At 42.1% G+C, this 25,877-nt stretch overlaps 2 protein-coding genes across 3 annotated transcripts; one reads left to right on the forward strand and one right to left on the reverse strand.

Moving 5' to 3' along the window:
* The first annotated feature begins 609 nt into the window (after positions 1 to 609).
* On the forward strand, positions 610 to 18,623 carry ARG2 (arginase 2). Its single transcript, XM_085224989.1, has 8 exons — positions 610 to 777; positions 855 to 927; positions 13,070 to 13,247; positions 14,113 to 14,272; positions 15,935 to 16,029; positions 16,162 to 16,266; positions 16,920 to 17,056; positions 18,290 to 18,623. The coding sequence occupies exons 1-8, from the start codon at positions 661 to 663 to the stop codon at positions 18,493 to 18,495; spliced, it is 1,071 nt and encodes a 356-aa protein (XP_085081115.1). The 5' UTR covers positions 610 to 660; the 3' UTR covers positions 18,496 to 18,623.
* Positions 18,624 to 18,631: 8 nt separating this feature from the next.
* VTI1B (vesicle transport through interaction with t-SNAREs 1B) lies at positions 18,632 to 25,772 on the reverse strand. Of its 2 annotated transcripts, none has more exons than XM_085224992.1 (6): positions 25,529 to 25,772; positions 23,332 to 23,390; positions 21,689 to 21,880; positions 21,047 to 21,220; positions 20,049 to 20,110; positions 18,632 to 18,983 (listed from the first exon to the last, which is right to left on the reverse strand). In XM_085224992.1, the coding sequence occupies exons 1-6, from the start codon at positions 25,641 to 25,643 to the stop codon at positions 18,887 to 18,889; spliced, it is 699 nt and encodes a 232-aa protein (XP_085081118.1). In that variant the 5' UTR covers positions 25,644 to 25,772; the 3' UTR covers positions 18,632 to 18,886. The 2 variants fall into 2 exon arrangements, with proteins under 2 accessions (XP_085081118.1, XP_085081119.1); XM_085224993.1 differs by lacking the exon at positions 25,529 to 25,772 and adding an exon at positions 25,187 to 25,479.
* Between the last annotated feature and the right edge of the window lie 105 nt (positions 25,773 to 25,877).

Here is a 25,877-nt window from a genome sequence, read left to right on the forward strand (position 1 = left end):
ACAAAGGAGCGGCGAAAATGGGGGCCGGAGGGCTGAGGGGAAAACCGGTGGGAAAAAAAGCCTCCGTACGCTGAAAATGGGACGCTAACATTAGAGATGGGGGCTGCGCGTTTTTACGAGGAGAGCAGGTGCTAGAAGTGACGGCGGAGGAGGTGGGCGCGGGGCAGGAGCTCGCGCCGTGCGAGGTGACGGAGCGGGGCGAGCTCCCGGCGGGCGGCGGCGATCCCTCGGTGAGAGGCGGGGAGCCGCCCCGTGCCGCCGTCCCGTGCCGCCGCCGCTCGTTCGGCCTTTCTCAAAACACGTGCATTTGTGCATGGAAACCTGAGCCCGTCTGTACGAGCTTCGGCAATACCAAAGCGCCGGCTCTCGCTCTTAGGTCACCGCATCCCCACCCGGCTGGAGCACGGCGCCCGGGGCAGGTGCGCGAGCCCCCCGCCGCGGGAGTGGAAAAACCCCAGTGCCGCCGGCGCGTGAGCAGGAGCCGCCGCGCTCCGCTCTGTGGGCGGGACACACCTCCGCGCGCGCGCGCCGCCATTGGCCGGGCGGCCCGGGGGTGTGCGGGCGGGGCGGGGCCCGGCGGCGCGCGCGGAGCTGGAGCCGGCTAAAAGGAGCGGCGCGGCGGCGGTGGGCATCGTCCGCCGGCTCGGCATCTCCTGCGCCATGGCTCTGCGCGGCGGCTTCGCGTGGCTCCTACGCAAGCGGGCGGACGCGGGGCTGCGGCCGCCCCGGCGGGCCCATTCGGTAGCGCTGGTGGGCGCCCCGTTGTCCAGGGGACAGGTGGGCGCCGGGCCGGGGGGTCGCAGCCTGGCTGCGGGCGGCGCTCGCTAACGTGTCCCTTTTTCTTTGTCTGACAGAAACGGCGCGGAGTGGACCGTGGCCCCGCTACTCTCCGCGCCGCGGGGCTGGTGGAGCGGCTGGCCGGGCTCGGTGAGGCATCGCGGGCCGCGATCCGACTCGTCCCACCCCATCGGGGCTCCCCCTTCCCCGCGCCCAGCAGGGGAGGTGACTCGGCCGCGCGGGGGTGGGGGGGTTGGAGCGGCCGTTCGCCCCGCGTTCCGCTGCGCCGGGGCCGGGAGAGGCTGCGTGAGGGGCTGCCGGCCGCCGATCTCCCGTACCGAACAGCCGGAGCCGCAGCGCTAAGCTCGCGGGATGCCCGGAACAAAGGGCTCGCTGCCGCAGCCCGCCCGCCTTCCCGGCTCCCGGGGACCGCATCCGCTCTGCGCTCGGCTGCGAGCGTGCGCTGCTCCCAAAAGCCGGAGAAGCGTCAGGCCGCGTAGGAAGCATTCAGTGTACGCAGTCAAAGGATGCCCTTGACCGCGCTGCTCGGTTTTTTTGTCTTTGTCCACATTCGTTGCTAGGAACTCCGCTTGTTCCCACAACGGTCGTATACTTTCAAGTGATGAAACTCAGAATTTTCTGGAGAAACGTTCAGGTCTGCATCTGTCTGAAGGCTTAGCATATCTGTTCTTCAGTTTCTTGCATCTATTGTTTCTGCAAGCCAAGAACTCGTTAACAACTGTGACAGCATTCAATATAAGGGTATATAAGGGACAGAAATCTTTAAAGCGGTCTTAGAGAATCTGTAGGTAGTGCTGAAAACTATCATGGAGATGAACCGCAGGGGCGGACCAACAACAGAAAGAACCACACTAGCACTAATCATAACATACGCTGTAGATAATGAAATTCAGATGCGTGCAGAGGAAAGATAATTGCTTAATAGCCTTCTAGCAAATTTAATCTGAATTATGAAACCACTTTAAACCTATTGTTCTAGGGCCATTGTTCTGTACAGCCCTATGGGCTCATCGTGTGCATTTTATGATTCACAAGCTGGAAAGTCCCAATTTGCCAGCAAATGAATAGATGCTCTTTTCCTGTCCTGTCCTATGCCGAGTTGAGATAGATGTCTTGCTCATCTCCTGCATACCCTTAGCAATATTTGACTTGTTAGCAATCGTGATCTATAGCCGCAACAAAAATAGAAGAGCTGCTGAAATAAACACAGGTCAAGATACTGCTGACCTTAAAGTTATTGAGAATAACAAGTTAGCAGCTTTGAAAGGATATGTTATCCTTTGTGAGGAGGCAGGCAGTTGTTTGACATCAATTTCTCAACTCTATTGAGAGTTCTACTGGAGCTTGGGGTCTCTTTCAAGTAGTTCAGATATAATACTTTGCATTTGATAGAAATCCTTATTTTGAAATATCTCCTTTTCATGACACATGCTCACTTCAGTAGAAACTTGAAGAAAGTGAGGAGAAAGAAGGATCCCCTTCAGGATTTCAGTAAAAACAAAAAGTAAGGACAGAAATGAAGCAAACTAAATTCAGAAATAAACAGAAGATGAAGAGTACTCTCACTACTTAATTGCTTATGGACTGCTTACTAACTTGTTGGTATTGTAAATGGAGATGCTTTCTTGCTCTTCCTTTTCAAGTTTTTAACGGCTCTGACATTTTTTCTTCCTACAGTTTTAGTTTCCTGTAGCATTCTTCCACTGGGGTAGTGCTCCTTTCCATTTGGCATTGATGTTTATTGCTTCTTGAATCTCTGCACCTCTCTCCTGAACAGGCTCAGATGGCACAAACGTTGTAACGTGTTCTGTGTGAGGGCATGTCCCTGGCATGGACTGAGGAACTGTTAAGAGTGCAGAGACCATCTGCTGGAGGGCTGGGTGGTAGGCTGAGGAGAACTACAATGCAGCCTTTTGAATTATGTACATCTGCTTGTGGAAACTTAACTAACGATCAGTTTTTGTGTGGGAGCTGGCAAGATAGCTTTGCCTGGAGTAATGTGATAGTGCCATTGCTTGGCCTCCTGCAGTATGCTGAACTGGCATTAAAACTTCTTCCTTTGTCTTCACCTTCCTAGCACACTGCATTTTCTTCTTGAGATTGAAGAAGGCAAAAAAACAGCGCTGCTCTTATTAACTTGAGTCTTGTATCTACCTGTTCTGCTAAAAGAATCAGTTGTTCTCATGGGTCCTTGTTTCTCGTTTTCCAGAGCAGGTAGATAATTGCAACAGAAAAGATTTCTCCTTAAAAATAATGTCTAAGATATGAGGCTTCTATTTTCCCATATATATTGTCTATTTCTGAAACTTTCATGTTAATAAGTTGCAGGTGCTGTTTTGTTTTGTTCTCCCTGCTTCCCCTTCCAGGGTTGTTGGAGATGGCTATAGACATGACTGCACCGTTTGCCCTTTTCATTACAAACTTAGAGCTGGGAGTGAGGCAAGCTGTGGGGAGATGCTTCACAGCAAGAAAGTGAGGTTGATTCAGAGAAGTCAAAAGAAACAAATGGGAAAAGGAAATGTCATTCCTATAAGGAAAACTTCACTCATTTCTTGCAAGTAGAAGAGATTGCTAGAACCTGCTGTTTGCCTGAAATTGTAAAGTTTTTCTTGCTCATTTTCCATCCACATGTTCAATTTGACTTGCATAAAATGGAGATGCTCTTAAGTTCACTTAAGAACTGTAGCACTTGGATAGTAAGATCCATGTGCTGTTTAAGTCACGTGTATTATACTTGATTACTTTGAATATCAAGGAACTGCATGGCTTTCTGTATGCGTATATATCTAACTGAATAACTTTGGTAGATAAATGCTTGAGGTATGTCAGAGAAAGTGAGAACACCATATCTTTGGTTCTTCCTTTTGACACACTCCTATTTGGAAGGGATTTCTCTGTTCCCCTCGCTCTATTTTAACAGCTATACTTTTATAGTTCCATTGCAGCCTCCTGAGCTGCTGCTCTATTTTCTGTCTCTTTGGATCTTTCCCTTGAAAGACTGACTTGGAGGCATGTGGTATGGTATCTTTTGGGCTGTCTAGAATGATCACTGCTGCTGAGCAGCTTGTTTATGCTTAGGCTGAAATACAAAGAGGGAGCTGAGAGGCAGATAGAATCACTAGCCTGGCAGAGATAAATCTGAGCCATTAACTTGTCCTTTATGCTCTCCTTAGAGTGAGAACACTGTTACCTTCTGGTAGTACCTTAAGGTGTACTCAGGAGAAGAGAGAGCTAAGGTAGCAGGAGTCCAGCTCCCAAGCCAAAAACAGTGGGTGTGCAAGTCTGTAGCAGGCATAATTAAAACATAACTGACTAAGCCTGTGGGGCTTCTTAATCACTTTAGTGATGTTTGTCTTTTGGCGTGGTTTCTTTTCCAAAGGGAAACTAAAATATTAACACCTTAAAGGATTCTACCATCTCTCCAGAGAAGGAAAAAATATTACATGAAAATAGGGATTCTTAACTCCGCGGTGTGGAAGAGACGACACAAAAACTTGGAGGGCTGTGTATTGTTCTAGCAGTTAATAGAAATAAGCACAAATAGGAGGTTCTTGGACTTCCAGTGGAAAGTTTTCTTTTCAGAGGTTTGGTTTTTGTTTGACGCCTCCTCTCTGCTGTAGATTATACAGAGAATCTGATTAACCTTAAATCCTGTGTTGCTTAGTCCCCTTACCTGAAAAAGGACTATTAATTTTTTTTTTTTTAATAAGCACTAAGCAGCTGTTGTTAGTCACCTCAAAGGCTGCTGTGATCTAGAGCACCATTAGCATTGCTTGCATGGAAATAATGCTGATATGAGAATGAAGTCTTTGAAAGAACTTTATATGTTGACTATTGCTAATGTTTGTTTTATTTAGTGAGCCAAATGTGGCTGGATTGCTGTGTTTAGTCACAATTGGGTTTCTACTATTCTAGAATGCATTTAAAAACACTGGAACAGAGTTGCTTGCTTGACAAGTTGATAGACTGCAGTCACGAAGCCTACAATACAAGTAGAGCTTGACTTGTCCAAAAGAACGACCATCATGTTACTGCTCTTCTGTTTAACAGAAAATAAGCTCTTTAGTAATAGCATGCAAGAGGTCAGTGCAGTGAATCAGAAAACTTAAGGAGATACCCCCTCTAAAAGAGGAAAGGAGGTGCTAATCCCCATGTGACTGGAGATATGCTCCTGCTTTGCCTAAAACCACTGGATTCCTGCTGACATCAGCTCTTTAAAATAGCAATTCAGCTTTTCTGTCTCACCAATGGATGAAGTTATAATTTCAGATGAAGACTAGTTTCTGGATTGATGAAAAATAAATAATGAAGCAGCTACTTTGACATATCCACCATCATCTTCTCAGGTGAAGATTTTTAAGATAGCTTTTCAATTATACACAGAGAGTAAGCACTGGTGCTGGAGTTCAGCAGAGGTGACTGATAACAGCTACAGCTGCCATGCTAGGAAAAGAATTTCCATCAGCACATCTAGTAACTATGACAATAATATTAAAGAACTGCCCGTGTCCCTTAAGACTTGACTACACTGTTCCTTTCTGCTTTCCTTAAGTTTAAGTCAAGGTGATAGTTTAGCTTTTTTTTTTTTTTTAAATACATGTTTGTATTTAAAAACAACAGAATTTGTCAGGAATTAAGTATTTTGTTGTTCTAATCTAGTTTGGATCTTGACTGTTTTGTTTCTATTGTTCCTCTTCAAAACTCAGTATTTCATATCCTTTAAGGCATTCTAGGTTAATAGAGCCAGTCAAATCTCCTTAATCTGTGGAATTCCAAAGAAGTCTAAATTTCCTCCATAGGTAAACTCAAGATCTGTCTCTTTTATTTTAGTCTTGTTATTCACATTTTTCACTGTTGATGAGGCTAAAATGGAGGCAGACAAAATAGTAAACTACTGCTCACAATTGAAGTAGAATGCTTTGTTAAATCCCTGTGTTGCCAACATGAAAAATACTATTGTTTATGGGTGCTTTCTGATCACATCTGCTGTCAATACTGTCAAAGCTGTCTATTAAGTTGCTGTATTCTTTCTCAGGTTAAAAACTGGTTAGGATACAGCATAAGGTTGTTAACAGTAATAGCTAAGACATCTGCCCTACCAAGCAGATGGTAGGGATGGTTGGGAAGACTTCTTTTGTTTGTTTTTTTTTTTTTTTTTTTAACCCAGGCACACTTCTCCATGCCCAACAAAACAGGCAAATGGCAGCCTTCTTTCCTTTTCCTTTCTCACAGACAAAAGCATGCACAAAAACCTCTATTTAACATCAGTATAACATGCTTATGAAGCACTACAGCTTATTTCTAGAACTGGAATAAATTGCCTCCTCTTATTTACACAGAGATCCAAGAGACCATTCTTTAAAATTATACCTTTCAAATGTTGTTTAGCCACAAATAGTTAATTTCAGACTGCTGATACCTGTATGGCCAAAGGCAAGGAAAAGTTAAATGTCCTGGTCCTAACTGGTACCTACAGCATGCCTCTAACATCTGGGCAGCTGTAAGAATGCATTGAGGGCAGGTATGGCTCTGCTTCACGACAGCTGACTGCCAGGAGTTGACTGATAACCATGCAGGCAGAAGGAACCCCACGGAGGCTTTGCAGGAGAGCTGCTTTGGGAACATCTCCAGGGAGGCTGCTTCATGGTTGCTTTTTCACAGCTGGCCCTCGGCCCAGAAAGCTAAGCTAGAAGTAGGAGAATATGTTCTGACACCAGTTATAGGTTATCCTTTTAAATGTCGGACACTGATGTCTGCATGATTATCACAAGGCTTAGAAATTTCTGGAGAAATAACAGCAGTGGATGTACGTGGGGTTCAGGCATTCCTTCTGATAGGAAAGAAAATCAGCACTGACCTTTCTCATGCTGATGGAAGATACCATCTGCTTGTTTCTTCAGTCTGAAAAGCTCTGTGTGTCACTCTTTATGTATATGTTTACCCCTCCCCCCCACTTTGGTGCAGATTCCAGACTATGAATTATCTACAAAATAAGCTTTAAAAGAAACTTAACTTAGAATAAAGCACACTGGTTGCTTAAATTGAACTGATATGACAAATGATTACTTTAAATAAACCTTTAAAAATACTCATTGATGACACTAAATTGATGCAGATCAGGAAACTGAATTATTTCTAACCTTTCAGAAAAGGAAGATGAGATACAAGGATCAAAGAATGGCGTTCTTTGTCTTGTATTTCATTTAGTTTTATGAACAATGCGTTTCAATCTTGACATCTTATTACAAAACTCATTTTAACACATGGCTTAGCTGACTTGCTTCAGCCACAAAATTATCTGGATTGGAATAAATTCAAGTCAGGTACTACTTAATTTTTTCATTACGAGTGGTGTTGAAGGAGAGAAGTTATTGGGGAGATGCACAGGGAGATGACTGATAAATCTGGACAATGAATTGGTTTTCGGTCTGCTTTATGTTGGCTGTATGTCATCTCATTATTTCTTTTGAAACTTTTAACTGTTGTAGACTTGCAAGAATAAGGTACCTATGGTAGGTAAGGACTTCAATAGACATGGTATGAAAGATTGCTTTTGGATAGAAGTTGTAACCCCAGCTGGTGAAAAGCTGGGCTTAAGGCACAAAAAAACCGAAACAACCCTGGTCATTTTAACATGAATAAGTGAGCTGGTCTGATACTGATACATTGCAGCAGATAAGGAGAAACCAAGGGAATCGTGAGCTCTATCTACTTCTGCTCTTCCTTCCTTGTTACTGCCTGGATGGTTAACTAATATAATAATCACTTCTGTAACATTCTCAAGTATTTCATTGTTGAAAGCTGTTTTGGTATTAACTTCTTACAGTCCTAAGTGCTTACTTGCTGTCAGGAACTGTTTCTGGATTAAGTTTTTTGGGAGGAAAATGGAACTTGTGCTGGGCTGGTCAGCGGAGTGACAGACCATAACTGTCCCCTTGTCTTGTCTCTGATGCAAGCTACAGTGCAAATGTTTCCCAACACCTGATGCTGACGTTTTTGGAGACCTCTTTCAGGTCAAGTGCACTGGGTTTCGTAAGATCATAGTTACAAAGGGGAAATGAGGTAGCTTCTTGATTTGTGGCTGAAAAAAAAAAAAAAAAATTCTTGACTAATAGTAAGCAAAGGAGGCACCTTCAGACTATAGATGTGAGGAAGCAGTTGTTGCTGTCTGAGCAGAAGCCTTTTACTTTACCTTAAGCCAGACCTGTCTGAACACTAAAAAGCAGGATGGAACTTCCTGGGATGAAAACTTCCTTAGTGAAATTTTATTTTCAGGGGGAACCGTCACATACCTACTGGAAGAAATCTCCTATTAGGTGTTGACATTTATTTAAAGAGACTCAAACTCTACGTAATGAACTTCAAAGCAAAAAGATTTGATTAAACTAGGCTGCTGAAGTTTTAGACCCTTGCAGCTGCAACTTTGCTAGCCTAGTTTCCTATTCCTATAAAACAAAAATAAGCCTTCGCTTACACCCCCCTGCCCAGATGAATATGGGGGGTTAAAACTGTCTTAAAAGGGGTTTCAGAATGCACTGTTCATACTGAATGAGTCCTATGTTTGTTATGTAACACACTGCCTGTATCTCTGAGAAAGCATTACAAAATTAAGTTGATACTAGTCAATGAGCTTATAATGGTAACAGCTTGTAGTCCTTTGTTCTCAGGAAGTAAAACGTTATCTATGAACACTGTTCATAATGCTCATCACATCCTGAAAAGCCTCTCTGTACTAAGGAGGCTAATCTGAGCAAACAACTCTGTTGTGTAAGCAGGAGTGATGCTTTCATAAGAGCAATTTTATATAACGCATAGCACAAAGTGAAGTATGCTAACTTTGTGGCACTTCCAGATTCTTTTTAAATTAGTCCAGGCAGATTTAAAAACCCTTAAGAGAAATTTCCCATTTTAATTTAGGATGTCCTATTTTACCTGTGGTTGACAAATAACCAGTGTAAGCAGCCTTTGTCAAGAGATAGAAACAATCTCATTTTTCACCTGCTTTGGTTTCAAGTCCTGTTTGCTGCCTAGGAGACTTGTTATAACTGTATTACAGCAGTGTGCCTTTCAGCAATGCTAGCAGATAGCCTGGACTTGGAAGGCTGAATCTCTTTCTGTCAAATCCTTGCTTCTGTCTGGAGTGCAGCATCCTAGCAGAGAAGGATGGAAAAGCTTTCCCTGCTGCTGGTGCCCAGGCAGTTTTTCAGTTAAGTGTCACCTGCTTTTGCATTGGGTTGAGCCCCATTATGATGTTAACAGTTCATCTGAAAAGGCATATAGAAAGCTTTATTTTCTTAAATATATTCTTAATTTGTACTTCTATTTTTTTTTCCTAAGTACAAGTTAAGCTCCTCATGATGAAAAATGCTGATTTCCTTTACTAGATATATGTAAACTTCTGTTTCGGACTCGGTAAGCTAAAGAAGCTTCTACATCCCCTCATCTGCTGGTTGGACGCTTGTTTGACCTCCTAATCTGTTCTGGTCAAAAGAAGCAGACCCAATATATGGCAAAAGAAGGTTATGACAGCACCTTCTAGTGGGATACAAACCCTACAGAACAAGAGCAGATTAAAAAGAGAAAGGAATATTAGCTCACCCTTTCCAATGACTGGTAATGGCTCAAGATATGTGCAATCTCTATCCAGAGATATACTGCTCCCTTGGCTGCCAACCCTTAAATGAGGTTGAGATGGGGTGGACTCAGGTTCCACCCCTTCCAGGGGCTCTGGTACACTGCATGCACCTGAGCCCTGTGGGTTAACCACACCTTCTCACCTGGTGCTTCACCCTTGGCTCAGGCTGTGACCTGCCAATTCCTCCGCACCTAGGAAAGATCAACTGTGCAAAATGTTCCAAGGTAACTTACTCCTTTTTGGCTGAAACGTGCACCAAAGTAGCTCTACATTAATCATGCATACTAACAGAAGAACTGTTGTACTAAATGCATGTATTGTTTATGTAAATATACTGTGTGTTTGTATTTAGACTGACACCTTCATCTTCCTGATACCCCTTTCAAGCTCCTACAACAGCAAGAGATGAATCAAATCCCACCTCCCCTTTCTACCCCCCCCCCCCCCCACTTGAAACAGTGATCTCTTAAAATAGGCAGTGAGTCAGTGTTGATAAAGCTGAGTTGTATTTAGAGGTGGGTGTGTGTGTGTGTGTGTGTAATATGGCATTGATCATTCACTAATTACTAGAACAGAACATATTTCTTCATTTTAACATAATTTTTTGTGAAGAGGTCTGAAGGAGAGCAAAAAAAATTTTGTTTATTATATTTAACTTCATATTCTTTAGTTACGAGCAAAACAGCTGTGGCTTTTAGTTTCTAAGTACTGAACGGTACTGTCTGATTTAAAAAGAAAGCCTAGATTTGAAAGAATCTGATGTTGAAAATAATTCTACTTGGTTGAAGTGTTGTTTTTTTTTTTTTGTTTTTTTTTTTTAAACAAACATAACCCGATGCTTTTTACTGTAAAAGTAAGCTAAGGAAAGGAACTGTGAGATTTTACTGCATTTTCTGGAGTTAGAAAAAAATCTAAGGGTAAATGCTTATAGACAGGAGGTAACATCTATGAATACATTAAAGGAAATAAATCTGAGCAGTTAAGAACTCTTATCTATCCTTCTGAATATTTTTGACAGATAAGATTATGATTGTCTGAAATAAAAACACATGCAGGCAAATCTGTAGAGCTGAGGGGGGGAACTGCTTTCATTCTGCATAGCCTTCCAATTAGGTCACAGATGCAATGAACTTGCTGGTCAACCACCAACTGTCTGGTGTGTCTTCTTTTTTGTGTTTTTCTCTTTAACTTTTGGAAAGCAAAGCTTCACCTGGCAGAACAAATCAGTGAATGCCAAGGTATGTCCCCTGCTGTTCCTGAGTAGATGTGACCTGCTGCACAGGCAAATGGTGTGCATGCTGTGCCTTCTAATGAGTTCAAAGAATCCAGTTTTCCTGTTTGCTCACATCTTTTTCCAAGAACTTGAATATACTTCAGGGGTTTAGAAGAAAACAAAACCCCAACAAACAAAAAAGAAGATCTCAGGCGCAAGTTGATACTCCTTTAAACATCACTTCTAGAATCTGCTGTTTGCCCTGCTTTGACGATAACCTCGAGATCTGAAAAGAATCCCTGAATTACTATGAAAGAAGGCATAGTCAGTTCTTTGTTTTACACTGATCTAAAGATAGGGCACCATGGTATAATTGCCTTCTGTTCTTTTTGGTCCTTCAGTGGGTAAAAATCCTAGCAGAGAGAACAAGTCTTAAATGGCAGTCCTTTCCTCCTCACTGTACTATGTGCCCTCACTGTGCAAATCACCAAACATGGCTGCTCAGCTGCAGATCTACTCCCTGTGCATGTCAGAGGCATCAGATCAAAGGAATGTGGAAGACTTTTAATTTGTACAGTCTTCCAAAGCTCTTGATACCAACTGACTGATGTGGTACCTTGAAGTTTTATTATAAAACTCATCTTCAACCATACTCAAATGCCTTCATCGATCCTTTATATAATAGTGGAATAGTGCACTTGTGCCTGAGAAGTAGTTTTGCAGAAAGATACAGATGGAAAAAAAAAATTTCTTTAAGGTATGTACAGTGAACGTTGTGATGCTTTCCTGATTCTGTGTGGAAACAGAATGAAACAGCGGGAGGAAATGTTTGCACTAGAGATCAGATAACGCATTGAAACCTGGAAAAAAAAAAAGCTCAAAATTCCAAAGCTGTTGTCCTGCTGAGAACTTAGATATTGTGCGAGGGAGGAGAAAAATGCTGCTGTATGCCTGTGCTGTCTTTTGAAATCTATGGAGTAGTAGTAGGTCCAGCTTAGTTACCGAGCATTCCCAGAGAGTAGCTGATGCTGTATTTACTGAATGCTTTGGCAAGTAGCTGTGCTCAGCTGCCATAGCTTCTCCTAGAAGATTTACATTTGCATATGTCCTTGATATACAAAGTATGCTCACCTATTTCCCAGCAGCCTAATTCTCACAAGTAACTCAAACTCTTTCCTTCATTCCATTCATCAGTCCAAAAACTCTTTGAAATGATAACGAGCTCATATTTTCCTCAGTACAACTTCAACCTTATTTGAACCAAATTCAGAGTCTTTCTTACAGCTAATGGTTTCATGGGAGTTAGGCAGGAACCACAGAGTCCCAAGCGGGATGTTTCTACATGTTGATTTGCTTGTCTTTGTTTTTCAAAGTTCCCTGTTAGTCACTGAATGGCTAAAGGCAAAATGTCAAGCTCCAGCCTGGATGCTTTGAACTGTGAACCAACTAGTGATTCTGAGGAACAAATTGGAGAGGCATGAGTGGAATTTGGGGTAGTCTTAAGCTACTCTTCGCATAGCTGTAAATACTTCTTACAGTACTCATCAGTGCCTGCAGCAGCTGGCCTATCTGAAACTAAAAGGCTGTGACTGCCAGATCTGAGAGACTGTTATGAAAGCACGTGGTATCGGACAGCAGAACTTCAAAGGTGTTGAGCACTGAGATGGAAGAGAATTTAGAAGCGGCCAGTTAATAAACTTTTTCCATTTGGGTGAGAGAAGGCAGATGATACCCAAAAATATTCCCTTGTTTCCTAGTCTATGAAGGGACTTCTTTTTGTTAAATAAACAGAAAGCTCTTTTAGGATAAGTCTTAGATTCATAACATTGTCATGTTTCAACAGCTGTTTAAGTTGTAACTGGCAACAACAGGATCTCAAAGAGGGCTGGGGGTCAAAGTCCCAGAATTAAAGTATCTCCTATGACATTTGTTTTGAAAAAATGGTCAGGTTCTCTTACAAGACACCAGTTGCATGGGAAGTACTCTTCTAAAACAAACAAACAAAAAAAAAAACCCCACCACCTCCATTATAGTTAACTTGGCACACTTTGTGCCTGGGTTTTTGTGGGGTCTGGGAATGGTAAATAATTATTAGGACTCAAACTTGATGAAATACAGTTCTAGGCATCTTTCAGCAACTAATTTAAGATTGCGTGCAACTTGGCTAATTAGAAAGGCAGCAATACAAACTATACCTTTTTGTGCTATAATTGTCAATAATCAAAACAAAGCCCATTCTATGCTTGGCCTGTTATATCATTGATAAATCAAAGTGACATTATCCTAAGCTTTCTGATTTCTGAGATGATTGTTGGCAAGAGCATACAAACTAATTTTTTGAAGAGACCATATTTTCAATTTGTGTTTTCCTTTGGATCCTTGTTTAATAACTCCCCTTTCTCTTTTTGTTGTTGTGTTTCCAGGATGCCAACTGTTTGACTTTGGAGATTTGAATTTCACTCAAGTTCCCAATGATGAACTGTACAACAACCTGATTTATTACCCACGGTCAGTGGGGTTAGCCAGCCAGGTACTGGCCGATGCTGTAAGCAGAGCGGTAGCTGCTGGACACAGCTGTGTCACTATAGGAGGTGATCACAGGTATGCTCACAAACTAGAGGCTATTTGTGTTGCACGCTTACAGGCTAACACTTAGAGGAGAGTATAAGAATTTAAATAAAAAATAGAAGGGTAGCGAGAAGGGGGTCGTTCCCTGGTAGTACCACAGCAGCATCTTGATTTGATTTCTGAGGCTTCTGGGATGCGACATAAAAGCCATTTACAAAAACCTGGCCTTCTAAGGCAGTATTGCTTAATTCCGGACTGTTCTTAATCTGTAAACATACAAATGAGATTTTCCTCTTTGGGAAAGTTGTGTGATCAGATCCCTTTAAGAACTGTTGCAGTTAATTGGTGAATGTTTAGTGAAATGTCTATTTTGACCCCTTAGCTCTCAGGATGTCATTTCTTAGAATGGATCTGTAATGCCCGCACACAGGCTACTTTTTAATGGATGTTTTAATATGTGAGACTGTCTTTCCATTCTTTTTCACTAACCTTCAGTGTAAGAAGTGACTGAAGAAGGTTAGGCACATAAGAATTAATTTGAGGGTGAAGGTAAGATGGCAAAATTGGCACACAGCAGATTACTGAGTTAGCGTACCAGATTTCCTAAGAGAGCATTTGGAGCTACAACACGCAAAATTTAGCTTGGGAAGGCTGGCAATGGAGAGAGAAGAGCTCTCTTTAATCTTTCCTTACAAGTACTGTCCTGCAGAGTTATTTGGGAGTGGCATGCCATGTAGTTTGTACAACACACACCCTTTGTTCATCACAGGGATGTCCAATGTGTTAAAACATGACAATGATGCTGTCTGAATTTGAAGACTTCCTATTTCCCCTTCAGAACAACTACAAGGATAATGTTTTGCACAATTGAGTAAAGACTTTGCTACTGTACTTGCAGCTTGGCACTTGGTTCCATCAGTGGCCACGCACGACAGTGCCCACATCTCGGTGTGATCTGGGTGGATGCACATGCTGATATTAACACTCCTCTTACAACTCCGTCTGGAAACCTCCATGGACAGCCTCTCTCATTTCTCTTGAGAGAACTTCAAGATAAAGTAAGTGTCTTGCTTAGACAGTCAGCCTACATTGAAATCCTTTAAATATTTTACTTTTTCTGCATTGAGTGCTTTCTTAACTGCCATGAGTCCCTGCCACGCAGGGGGGTTGGAACTGGATTGTCTTTAAGGTCCCTTCCCTCTCAAACTGTTCTTTGATTCTACAAGGACTTGTAGGATCTACTGGAGACAGAACAGTGGTGTCCCATGCACTTGTCAGGAGCAGAAGCCTTTAGGGTCAGAACTTAGAGTAACAAGTTTCTGCTAAGGTTTAGGCTGGAGAGAGGAGCAGGACTGGCAACTGCATATTGGGAACAGACACTGGATCTGCACAAAAGCTGACTCTTGATTTTATTCTGGAACTTTGCACTACTAGTCATTCCTTGAATTTTGTTCCCTGATAAATCTCCTGGGTGCTGTGTTGATAAAATGTTTCTTCCAAATAAGATCAAGAGTAACTTAATGTCTTCATGGCTGTTGAAGAGATCTAACATTAGTACCTGTCTGGCATAGGAAGACTGCTCTCAGCTGGTAAAACACTGCTGCCTTTCTCCTGCAAGCTCATTTGAATGAATTCCATCTACAAGTGAATAATTATTTGGTTCTTTTAAATACTTTCCTCTTGCTAATAATTCTTGTACAGTCACTTCAAACTTGCTAGTATTCCTAAAGTAATGCAAAATGAATAGGGCTTCATGAAATAGTTCCACAACATGAGAAGGTGAATATAGAAGGCTACTGTATTTGTTTTTTCTTCCTTAAGTTAAAGGGGATGACTTTTATTTGGCAGTTGTGCCTGCTTTTGCAGGAGAAATAGAGCAAAAGAAAATTTTGAAGCTCACCCAAGGTGAACAATGTTGTATGTCTTCTAACAAAACAATACTTATATAAAGTATTGCGTGTGGCTATAAGTGCATTATGACTTCAAATGTTGTTGCTGGAATATAATTAGTAATTGAGAAGTATACAAGGGAAGCAAAACCTTCTTGCTATGTTGGCTCTAGACATATTCAGATCTAGGAGGAGTAGCGTGTGATAATTTAAAGCACTCTTGAAATTAACAGATGTTACTAAATTTTTTTTTATCAAAATTGCTGACCTTTAGTGGGATCTCATCATTTTTTCATTTGCCGCCTTGTTGTTCTAGACCTGTTCTCTGGAGTTTTACATCACAATAAAGCCTAATATAGACCCTCCCTTTCCTTGCCCCACCTAGAAACCTGCTCTTTAACCCTGTTTTTACAACAGTTTACTTGGCTTCTTGATGACTTTCCTAAAAATGTAGAGATACCTTGGGTTTTATCCTACTCTAGTAGGACATACTGGCTAAGTCACCTCACACTGCCATTAAGTACACTGGGTTTCCTGCTTCTTCTAATCTCCTAATATATTCACCGATACTAATTATCATTGGATTTGAGCTTTTTTCTCCTCCTTCTCAGACTGAATTAAAAACTTCATCCATTAATGTATTCAGCTGAAGTGAAATGATGTGACATTAGTAGGAACTGATTACATCAGGAAACAAGACACTCATGTAGTGAACTCTTCTCTATATAGGCAGAGAGAAGATGCTATAAGTAAAGTTTTTGATGGAAGAATTAAATATAGGTTTGTTATATAAGTCATTAAACTAATCTAATACCAAAACTTTGCCTGCAGGTCCCACAACTTCCTGGCTTTTCCTGGCTAAAGCCCTGTCTTTCAGCATCTGATATTGTGTATGTTGGGTTGAGGGATGTGGATCCTGCTGAATAGTAAGTTGATTTAAAGGATTTTTGTAAACTGAAGTCACGGGCTTCTTCCACACCTGGCTGTTCACAAGAATTGTACAGTTTAAGTTTAGGCCACTAATAATTATGATTATTTTTAAAATCTTATTCTAACAGCTATATTTTGAAAAACTATGACATCCAGTATTTTTCCATGAGGGATGTTGATCGCCTTGGAATCCAGAAAGTTATGGAAAGGACATTTGAACAGCTGATGGGCAGGTAACAAACTATGGGCTTACTTTCCCAAGAGTTATGTAAGTGAAGGTCACTGATTATGTAAGGTGGCCTAAGAGAAGTGTTGAAGTGTCCAGCAATTATGAAGTCTTAGCATTGACTTGAATCCTTAACTTGAACATTTTAGAACAGAACCATTTCACAGTGTTTGGCAAAAATCGAGAGGAATTACAGCTGTAGCAACTAATAAATCCTGCTGTATATTATTTGTCCGAGTTTCTTGAGGAATCTTGTATTTTGCTGTTGTTGAATCAACTCTGAGTCTTGAGTATCCTTTCAAAATTATGCATATATATTAGAAACTGACAGTAAATTGAATTCAGCTGCAGTGAATGAGGTAGAAGCATTTAATGGCTTCTTCCTTAGACTGAAGCAGATGCCCAGTAAAGCTAGAAAGACAAACTTCTGTTTTCCCAAGGTATATTAGAAAAAAGTTTTGAGGTAAGAGATGTTTCAGAAAACCGAAAGACTAAAAATATATACATTTCCAAATACATATGACGTGGTGTAGGACTTTGTGCAGAGACCTTTAGTATCATGCAAGAGGATGCTACTTTGCTGATTGGCCTGGACAGTGAAAAAATACATGTAGAAAAAGTATTAAGTCTTTGAGATCACTTTTGTCCCGTTGTCTACAGGAGACAGAGACCAATTCACCTGAGTTTTGACATCGATGCTTTTGATCCCTCACTGGCTCCAGCAACTGGGACTCCCGTTCTGGGTGGATTAACTTACAGAGAAGGCATGTACATTGCAGAGGAAATACACAACACAGGTAAGAGCTGACAAGCTTTTTTTGCACTAAGCCAGAAAGGACAGACTACATAAAGCCTATAGCAGTTCTATTTTTCACGTGTAACCAAATAAGATGTACATAGCCAAAATCAAGGTGCCTGAAAATTCAGTTCAACCTTCATAAAGGAAGAACAGTTTCCTTCCACTGAGCAGTACTTGAGGTGTTGAAAACAGCTCTACCATCAACATTCTCAAAAGTAAATATAAACATTAACAACTAATGCAAAAAGTGGTTTTGTCATCCTACAAAATACTGTCCCATATACCTACTCATGTGAGACCAGATACACTTGGAGAAAAAGGATGCAAACAATTTTAAACAATTTGGAGATCCTATTCTAGGATGCAAAACTAAACTAAACAAAAAAAAAAAAAAAAAAAAAAAAATCAAGCTTTCACCAACTGCTAACTTAAGAGTCTTCTCCTTGTGACATAGAGACTTCATTTAGTTTAAGTGATGAATTATTTACAATAAAAACTGTTATGGAAAAAAATCAAAAAAAGCAGAGACCTCCACAGAATCATGAACAGGATGACAAAAATTAGCTAGAGAATATAAAATAACCTTATGTAACAAAGTGCACCTCAGAACTATAAGTGAAAGATCAAACTCCTGAATTTTTCCTGAATGCTAACAGCATGGATGGAGAGACGTAGCAACAACATAAGGAACCAAAGAAAAAAAACTTGCATCTAAAAAACAATCACCTTTTCCCTCACTTGAGCCAATTTTACTTGTCCAATGGACATAATAGGTCAGAAGTTCATACATCAGACTTGTTGCAAAGAACGAAGAGCTGTAAAATAAACCCTATCAAAGCTTTAACCTTTTTTCTTAGCGTAATGTGATATAAAGTGTAACAACATGGCAAAGCAGCAATGTCTTAGTCTACAGCCAGTGAGTATCTGCCTGGATGGGACAGCAGTAGGCACTTCTAGAAACAAGAGGAAAAAAACTGCTTACCTTTGGAAGGTCTGTAACATCCTCGAGGAGGAAGGGATCTCCAGATGAGATGCCCCCCCCTCCACTGCCAACCCTTAAATGGAAGGGGTGGATCCAGGCTCCACCCCTTCTGGTCACTCAGGCACACTGCATGCAGCTGAGCTCCCCTGAGTTGGCCCTGCCTTCTCACCAGGTGATCAATCACTGGTTCAAACCATAACTTAGCATTTCCACTACACACAGTAACAAAGCCGCACGTAATTTTTACAGGAATGCTTTCAGCTGTAGACATGGTTGAAGTCAATCCGCTGCTTGGAGCTTCTCAAGAGGAAGTGAATGCAACTGCTAATCTTGCAGTTGATGTGATAGCAACATGCTTTGGACAGACAAGAGAAGGGGCACACACCGCTTTTGATGAACTCCCAACACCCAGTTCTCCAGATGAATCTGACAGTGAAGAGCAAGTGAGGATTTAAGAACCTGCAACGCTGGGTACGCTAGACGTTAAAGAGCTCTGCTGAGACACGTGAGCAAACAGACTGTCAACACTTGGCAAATACTGTTAACTTGTCAATTTTTAAATAAAAGTAGTTTTTCCATTTGATCAGTGGCTACTGTATTACATATGAAGATTTATTCATTTAGTTAAGTATATACAAATTGAGGCAATAAAATATTTATTACCTTCTCTGTAATCTCACCGGTAGTTTGCTATTCTGTCTCTGTATTTTACTTCCTTTCACTGTCTTTCCCGTGTCAGGACAGTTTCAGCAGTGCACGTGTCTCATGAGATAGTTCAGTTTTAGACAGTCACAGGGAAGACATCCCATCCTACTCCTCAGCAGTGGAAAACAAAGTCACAAAGGTTCATCTACTGCGAAAGAACTTGTAGTAGACCACACCTCCTAGGATGGCTAGTTCCAGGATGATGATGATCGACAGCAACAACTTATTAGTGGCTATTCTAGAGTTAAAAAATAATAAAAAACACAAATAATCCAAGGTTGTTTTTATAATAAAAAAGCTGATTCTTACCTTCAAAAAGTAGCTTCCCTCTTTCAGCTAGTACTATTTTAAATAGAACTTAACAAGCAAGAAGGCAAGCTTAGTGTTTGCCCATTTAATTTTTCCTGAAATTTTCTATTCCATCTTTTATTTCAATAACTGTAGTTCTGTTCTTTTCTTCCTGCCCCCATTCCCCAGTAAGGCAAAGCATCCTGCTCTGTGTGTGCCTGTTTATTCAGTTAAGCACAAAGGAATATTTAAGTTGAATTGCTGCAGCTTTAAATCCTATATTGTGCTAATTTTAATTGAAACTACGCAGTTGAATTAAGATTAAAAATCTCAAATTAATGTACTTTTCCCTTTGAAAATTCTTGCTAAAGAAAATTATGGGTAAGTATAAAGGAAAAAGCTTGTTAGACCATAAGTACCTACTGAAAAAATATTCCATGAACTGGTTTATGAGAATAATTAAACCACACAATTAAACCATAAATACTCTTAAGCAACCAAGGCTTTAGTCATCAACACAGAGTAGGGTCAAGCTCAGCCTTTCTCAAATAACAATCTAGCTATGCTAAGGCATTCCTGCGGGCTAAACGGATTTGTCTCTGTCATCAGACATCTAAATCACTTAATGCTGCAGTGATTTATGGCACAGTATCTGCCAACCAATAAACACTATTCAAAAATTACCTTTAGAAATAGACAGTAATTTAGTCAAAATCCCTCCCATCACTACAGTCTATCATGCCTGCTTGTTGTAACCCCAGTATTATCTTAATAAAACTGGATACAAATAATTCGCAGCACAAATTCAGTAGAATTCACTCAGCTACAATTCCATTAAGTAATTACCAGAGAGGAAAAAATACAAATTAGCATCAGCACACCACACAATCTGTTTGCACATGCCCTAAAATCTCCCCAGAGTTCCAGTTAACACTATAGTATTTTTTTTCATAAACTGGTAAGCAACAACACGACCTTCTGAACACTGCACCATTCTAAGTCAGGTGCTACTCACCTCCTGGACATGGAACGCAGAATCTTACGACTCTTGCTTAAGTTTTCACTTGTATTCACCAACTAAGAAGAAAGAAAAGTTATTTGCCACTTGAAAAAACATACGGTTCTAAAGATGTAAATGCAATTCTTAATTGTAACATTTAAACACCAACATATGTGTTCAACATTAACTATATATTCTCAAAATTCAGAGACAACACAGCTCTCTGGGCACAGTACAAAGGGAATAGCTGTCTCCTTCATAAGGCAGAAATAAGACTGACAGGGATATATTCCTTTAAGTAAACACAAAGATTTCATGAAATTTGCAAACACTCTACCTATAATTATTACAAAGTTGGTATGAGGCCCTTTTATTAAATCGGTTTAATTAATCTAGTTGTCAATACAATTACCATCTGTTATCAGCATGTTCTCCTCTAGTGTGTATCTAGAACTGTTTGAAAAGCAATTAAGTTTCCAGCAAAGAAAATAAACATGTTGCTCTGACAGGCCTGTGTGACCCAATGGATTTGACCACTGTACTGTTAATGGATGATCCATTTCAGCTTGGTAACGCTCAGAAATGAACCAAACTGTTGCCTCAGCTAACGTACAAATATTGCAAGGTTAGTGTTAACTGCTGCCATTAAATTTCATTTAATTAAAGGAACTTATGTCTCCCAGATCTAAACCTTTACTGTTAATCTTATGTGGTGGGCAATTCCCTAGCATTTTTTAGATCAGTAGTTTTTCCAGCAATGCTAAATTTTTAAGCAGCAGTAGATGGGTTTAATCACCCGGCCTTGCACAGACACAGTAGCAGATGTTTTGGGCCAGTCTAGAGGAAGATGTTCCTTTTATGAGCACAACACAGCAATGTGGCAGCCTCTGGTATGTTTAAGCGTCAACCGGCTCACCACATCTGGGTGTCTCCGAGTACAATGACTGGCATACATTTCCCCCTAAGCTAACCCTGGGTTGTGTGAGCACACTGCCCACAGGTTCTCCACTTACCCTGCTCTTGGTGCGTTCCAGTTGCTCTCGCTGCTCCCCAAGTTCTTCAATGATATCAGTGCCAATCCGATCTGTTTCAGCAGCAATCCGGTGTGAGCGCTCAATGCTCTGACTGGCTCGGTTCAGACTATCTGTTCCCTGGAGAAGCAGCACCCTCTGTGACTGCAGATTAGTCTGAAAAATAACGTATGTTTAACTGTACAATACAGAGAAAGACTAAATAGTTACCAGGAAGTATTAAAAAAACCCTGAGATTGCTTAAGAGAAGACACTACAGAAGAACCTATACAGTGTATGTGACTTTCATCCCTTTTCAGAGTTAAAACTGAGATCAGCTTACCGTTCTCCTCATCAGGGCAGTGATTAAATAAAGTATTTCAGTACCCTTAACAAGTCTCTTAAACATACCTTGCATAGGTGATCAACCACGTTACCGTTTTGATTACACTTGTATCTGTGTTTTAGAACAGAAAAGCTCTCTTGCGAGTTCTAGGCCTTTCTTCTCCTTCCCAAGATACTCATGTTACACACACAGATACACAGACAGTTATACAAGAAAGCAAGTGAATTAAAGTAGAAACACTGAAACATTATTGTAAACAATCACAGAAGGTTTAAATACAGTTTCTATCAGATGCTCACACTCAGTTCATTTTCTGTGGAAAAGATTCCGTATTTCATATCCCCTTGACTTCCGGGGCCCACTCCCAAATCTGTGCTTCTTATCTCCCTCTGGAACATGGAGAGGTCCCTTCTGTATGCCCGGATTTTGCTCATCATTTGATTGCGGAACGGTAGAGGAGCATACTTCAGTTCTTCTTCCATTTCCCGGAGCTTAAAGGAAAGAAAATTTATTTTACAGCACCATATTTATTCTTATGAGCAGCTGTACCCAGAACTCATCACTAGATGAAGGGATTCACATGTTCTTATGTGATACGGGGTGTGAGGGGGAAGGATTAACCCCATGCCCCTCACCCAGTATCACACCACTCTCCCAACATAGTTCAACCCACCTGGGGTTTCAGCTGTACAGTGCCTCAAGAAAAAGAATTCACTGTCAAAGTTAAAGACTGATATTTTTTGAAACTCTGTTACTCTGTAACTTCAAAACTCCCAGATCACACTTTCATATCTTTTAAGCATCTGGAGAGTAGATATCAGATCACACTGTACATCTACCGCACAGGTAGGCAAGCTGCTCAGCTCACACACTGAGTTTGTCTACTGGATCTACATACTCTGAGATTTTGGGTGCATTAATTATCACATCAACTTTTGGTGGTAGCTGTTGCGGATTCACAACACTTAATTCTGTCTCCCAGTATGAGGCAGAATCTACACAGATACGCCTCAAAAGTCCAGTCCAGCTGTGACTCAAACCCACCCTCAGTCTGCCATTTCCATTGGTACTTGCTTTACTTTCACTGTAAGAGATTTGTTTTCAGATCTATTAAGATGCACTTCAAATATTCAACCAAACTTTATCCTACTAAAAGGGAAAGAGCATAGCTTTGAAAGCACAACTTTTCAGTACATGAGTACTGACAGAGTACATCAAGAACCATCTGGTACTGCAAACAGCTGTACGGAAGTGCAAGTGAGTAACATAAAAATAAATGCGCAACCTATCAGAAACAGTTCTCCTAGGAAGAGCCAGAGGAGATTTCTGTTGCAAGTGTTGAGGTAAAACAAAACAAGCAAACAACCCTCATCGAGCTAGAAGTCAGCATAGGAGCACATCAGTAAGAAAACAGAGCATGACGCAGTTTTGTCTAGAAAGACAAGTCCTTGGGTTTTTTCGCTCTGTCCCATGTCACCTGCTGCCCAGGAAGCCCATACAACAGAGTCTGCAAACATTTAAGGTCCCTGACATTTGGCCATTCACCAGAAAAACTGCAGAAAAACGTGGGCTAACACTAATGTGCAGGTAAGGCAGCAAAAAACAAAGAAACATCAAACAACAAAAAAACCATAAAGCAGATTCCCTGTCTGTCCTGTCTGCAGTGTCCAGCAATTTTAACTGCAGCTCTACCACTCTCTTTTGTTCAACAAAGGGAAGGCAATATCCAGAGGACTGGACAGAAGAAGTGAGAGTACTTGTCTGCATCTCTCTATATACAAATGCAGACATATTAATCACACCAATGAATCAAATAAATTAAAAAATACAACATTTGTCTGCCAACATAAGAACATTAAAGTAAAACTTGGGATATTGTCCATTCTAAGACAATCAACATTTTAGCTGGCCAGAAAGGCCACAATTCCAGACTTAAGCTTACCGTTTCATTTGCTTCGCGCTGTTTCTCATCAAACTCCCGAATTAACTTTTTCTTCTCCTCTGCAGAAGAGAAAGCAACACGTGAGATAAGCCCAGGCAAAATTAGAGCAGAACTTGAAATTTTGATTTCCAGCAAATTGGGCTTTTGCATCCTTGCAGACCAGTCCTTTAAAAACAACCACTCAAACAAGACAAGCACCCTACAGAGCACTCTGAGATTAAAGACACCATCAATACACCAGATCAGGTTGTCCAAATACTTCTCTTTTCAGGAATGACATTGGTTGTTTGACCAGAACACTTAAAAACAGCTCATCTTGTGGATGTGCCATGCCCACACCAGGGCCCTTCCCTTTCAGTTCAAACCCCCATTAAGCTCCTGAGCTTGACCTTTAGTGCACTTAAGACAGAATAAGTTTCACGCTGCAGGAAATGCTGACTTCGGGGGTTCCTAAATTGACTGCCCTCAGCTCCTCCCCCTTTCTGCCATGTATGTTTGTGCTGATGCAACTGCTTGAACTGCCACTTCGGTAGCGAGGACATGGGCACACAACAACAACAAACAACTTTCTAAAGTCACTATTCTGTTCGTCCAGGTAACTTAACTAACTCCTTTGGTGAATACAGTGTCCTCTTAGAACAACTGTTGCTGTCTCAAACCAAATGAGACCTAAAGTGGTATTTTACCCTCTTTGGGTGACCCCAGTTGGATCGGTACAACACTGCACTTCAGCTACAGAAACATCACCCACGTGTTCATCAACATCTGTGAAATTTCATTTCAATCAATTGAATGAGAATCAGTTGAAAAAGACAGCTATTTGCTCAGAGGACAGCATCTACAGTCGAAACTGATTGATGCTGTTTAAAATGCCTTCTTATAAGTTAGGAAGGAAGAAAACGCTTGGTTCCAGATCTTAGAATTTATAATCTTGTTCACAGAAAATGAGATAACATTTCCAAAGCAGTGTTCTTTTTTCAGCCACAAATTTGAGGAATAAATCCATCATATTAACATTTCAAAGTATGTCCCAAAAATCAATTTGTAGTCTGTTTATGATCTTCAAGCATGGAAGAAATTGCTGCCTCTTCATATTCTGTTTAAAGCCACTGCTGAAAGTTCCTTGTTTGGGAATATCACAGATCCAGAGACCTGGCAAAGGTTTACTTTTTTCTACAAAACTGATCACCCTCTTTTCTGCAAGGAAATTTCTGTTCTTTGAAACTCAAGTGTTCTGGGGCATTTTTTCAATGCGTGTGAGGGTGGACTTTCCCCATTCTTTTCCCAACAACAGGGCTGAGTTTGCATTTCAAGGCAGCAAAAAAACTCACCCTTCCCTGCAACCACCTCCCACTAATTTAATGGAAATGATGCCCAGATCAAACTTCTCCACAAAAGGGCATGCCTTCCTTTATGCTTTTCCTTCTTGGTGATTGCCAGCAAAATAAAGGCAGCTTTGAATCACATAACTGTAGGGTTTGGAAATGATCTCGGTGGATCACTCTGTCCAACCCCCTACTAAAGCAGGTTCCCTGTAGGTCGCAAAGGAAAGCATTCAGGAGATACCCCTGGAAAAGGAGACTCCACAGTTTCTCTGGGCAGCCTGTTCTTCCTTCTGCCATGCTCTTCTTGAAAGCTGTGACTCGCAGTTTTTGAAAGTCTTTCTCCTGCTGTACTTTCTGGAAATGACAAGGATGGCGACCCTGAACTTAACTCGGTATTAGATTGAAACTGGGAAAAGAAGTGAAATGTTGCAATACTCATAGCCTGGTGTCACTGAGCACACAGACTGCCGTACTCCGAGCATACCGCTGTTTCTCAGGTTTATGACTTTATACCCAAATGCGGCACGGACCCATTCGAGGCGCAGAAGGAGGCCGGCCCGGCGACCGGGCGGCCTGAGGGCCGCGCTGCTGCAGCGCCGCTGCCCTCGCTCCTCTCACGCCCAGGCGGTGCTTCCCGTAGCGGGGCGGCCCTCCGCGGTTACTTCTCCTTGTACGCTAAGCCCGCAGCCGAGAGCGTAAGCGAAGCCCGGACGCTAGGAGCGCGCTCAGACGAGCCCCGCGGCTCGGGCGGCGCCGGGCCGGGCCGGGCCGCGGAGGCTCACCGCCTCACCGTACCGCGGTACTCCCGCGCGCCGCGGACGAAGCCTCCGCGAAGCTGACAAAAGCGACGAGACGAAGCCGCCCCGCCTCACCCGCCGCACCGCCCCGCAGCCGCTCCGGCACGGCCCGCAGTTCCCCGTGCAGCCCGCGGAAGATCTCGTGCAGCCGCTCCAGGTGCTCCGAGGACGCGGGGCCGCGGATCGCCATGGCGAGCGGCCGCCTCCCGCCGACTCGGGGCTACGCGCAGCTACCCGGCCGCGCTTCCGCCATCCGCCGCGGGGTCCCGCGCCTGCGCAACGCGGCGTCCACGCGCTCCCTGACGGCGGGCGGCACCGGGGCAGCCGCGGCGGAGCGAGGGCCTCGCAGCGCGCTGCCCGCTGGGAACTGTAGTTGCACACGGCCGCAAGGCGGCCCCGCCTCAGGATGCTCCGGCCCGCCCTC

This window comes from Meleagris gallopavo, chromosome 5 (genome assembly GCF_905368555.1).
Source record: "Meleagris gallopavo chromosome 5, MGAL_WU_HG_1.1, whole genome shotgun sequence".
Classification (NCBI taxonomy): Eukaryota; Metazoa; Chordata; class Aves; order Galliformes; family Phasianidae; genus Meleagris; species Meleagris gallopavo.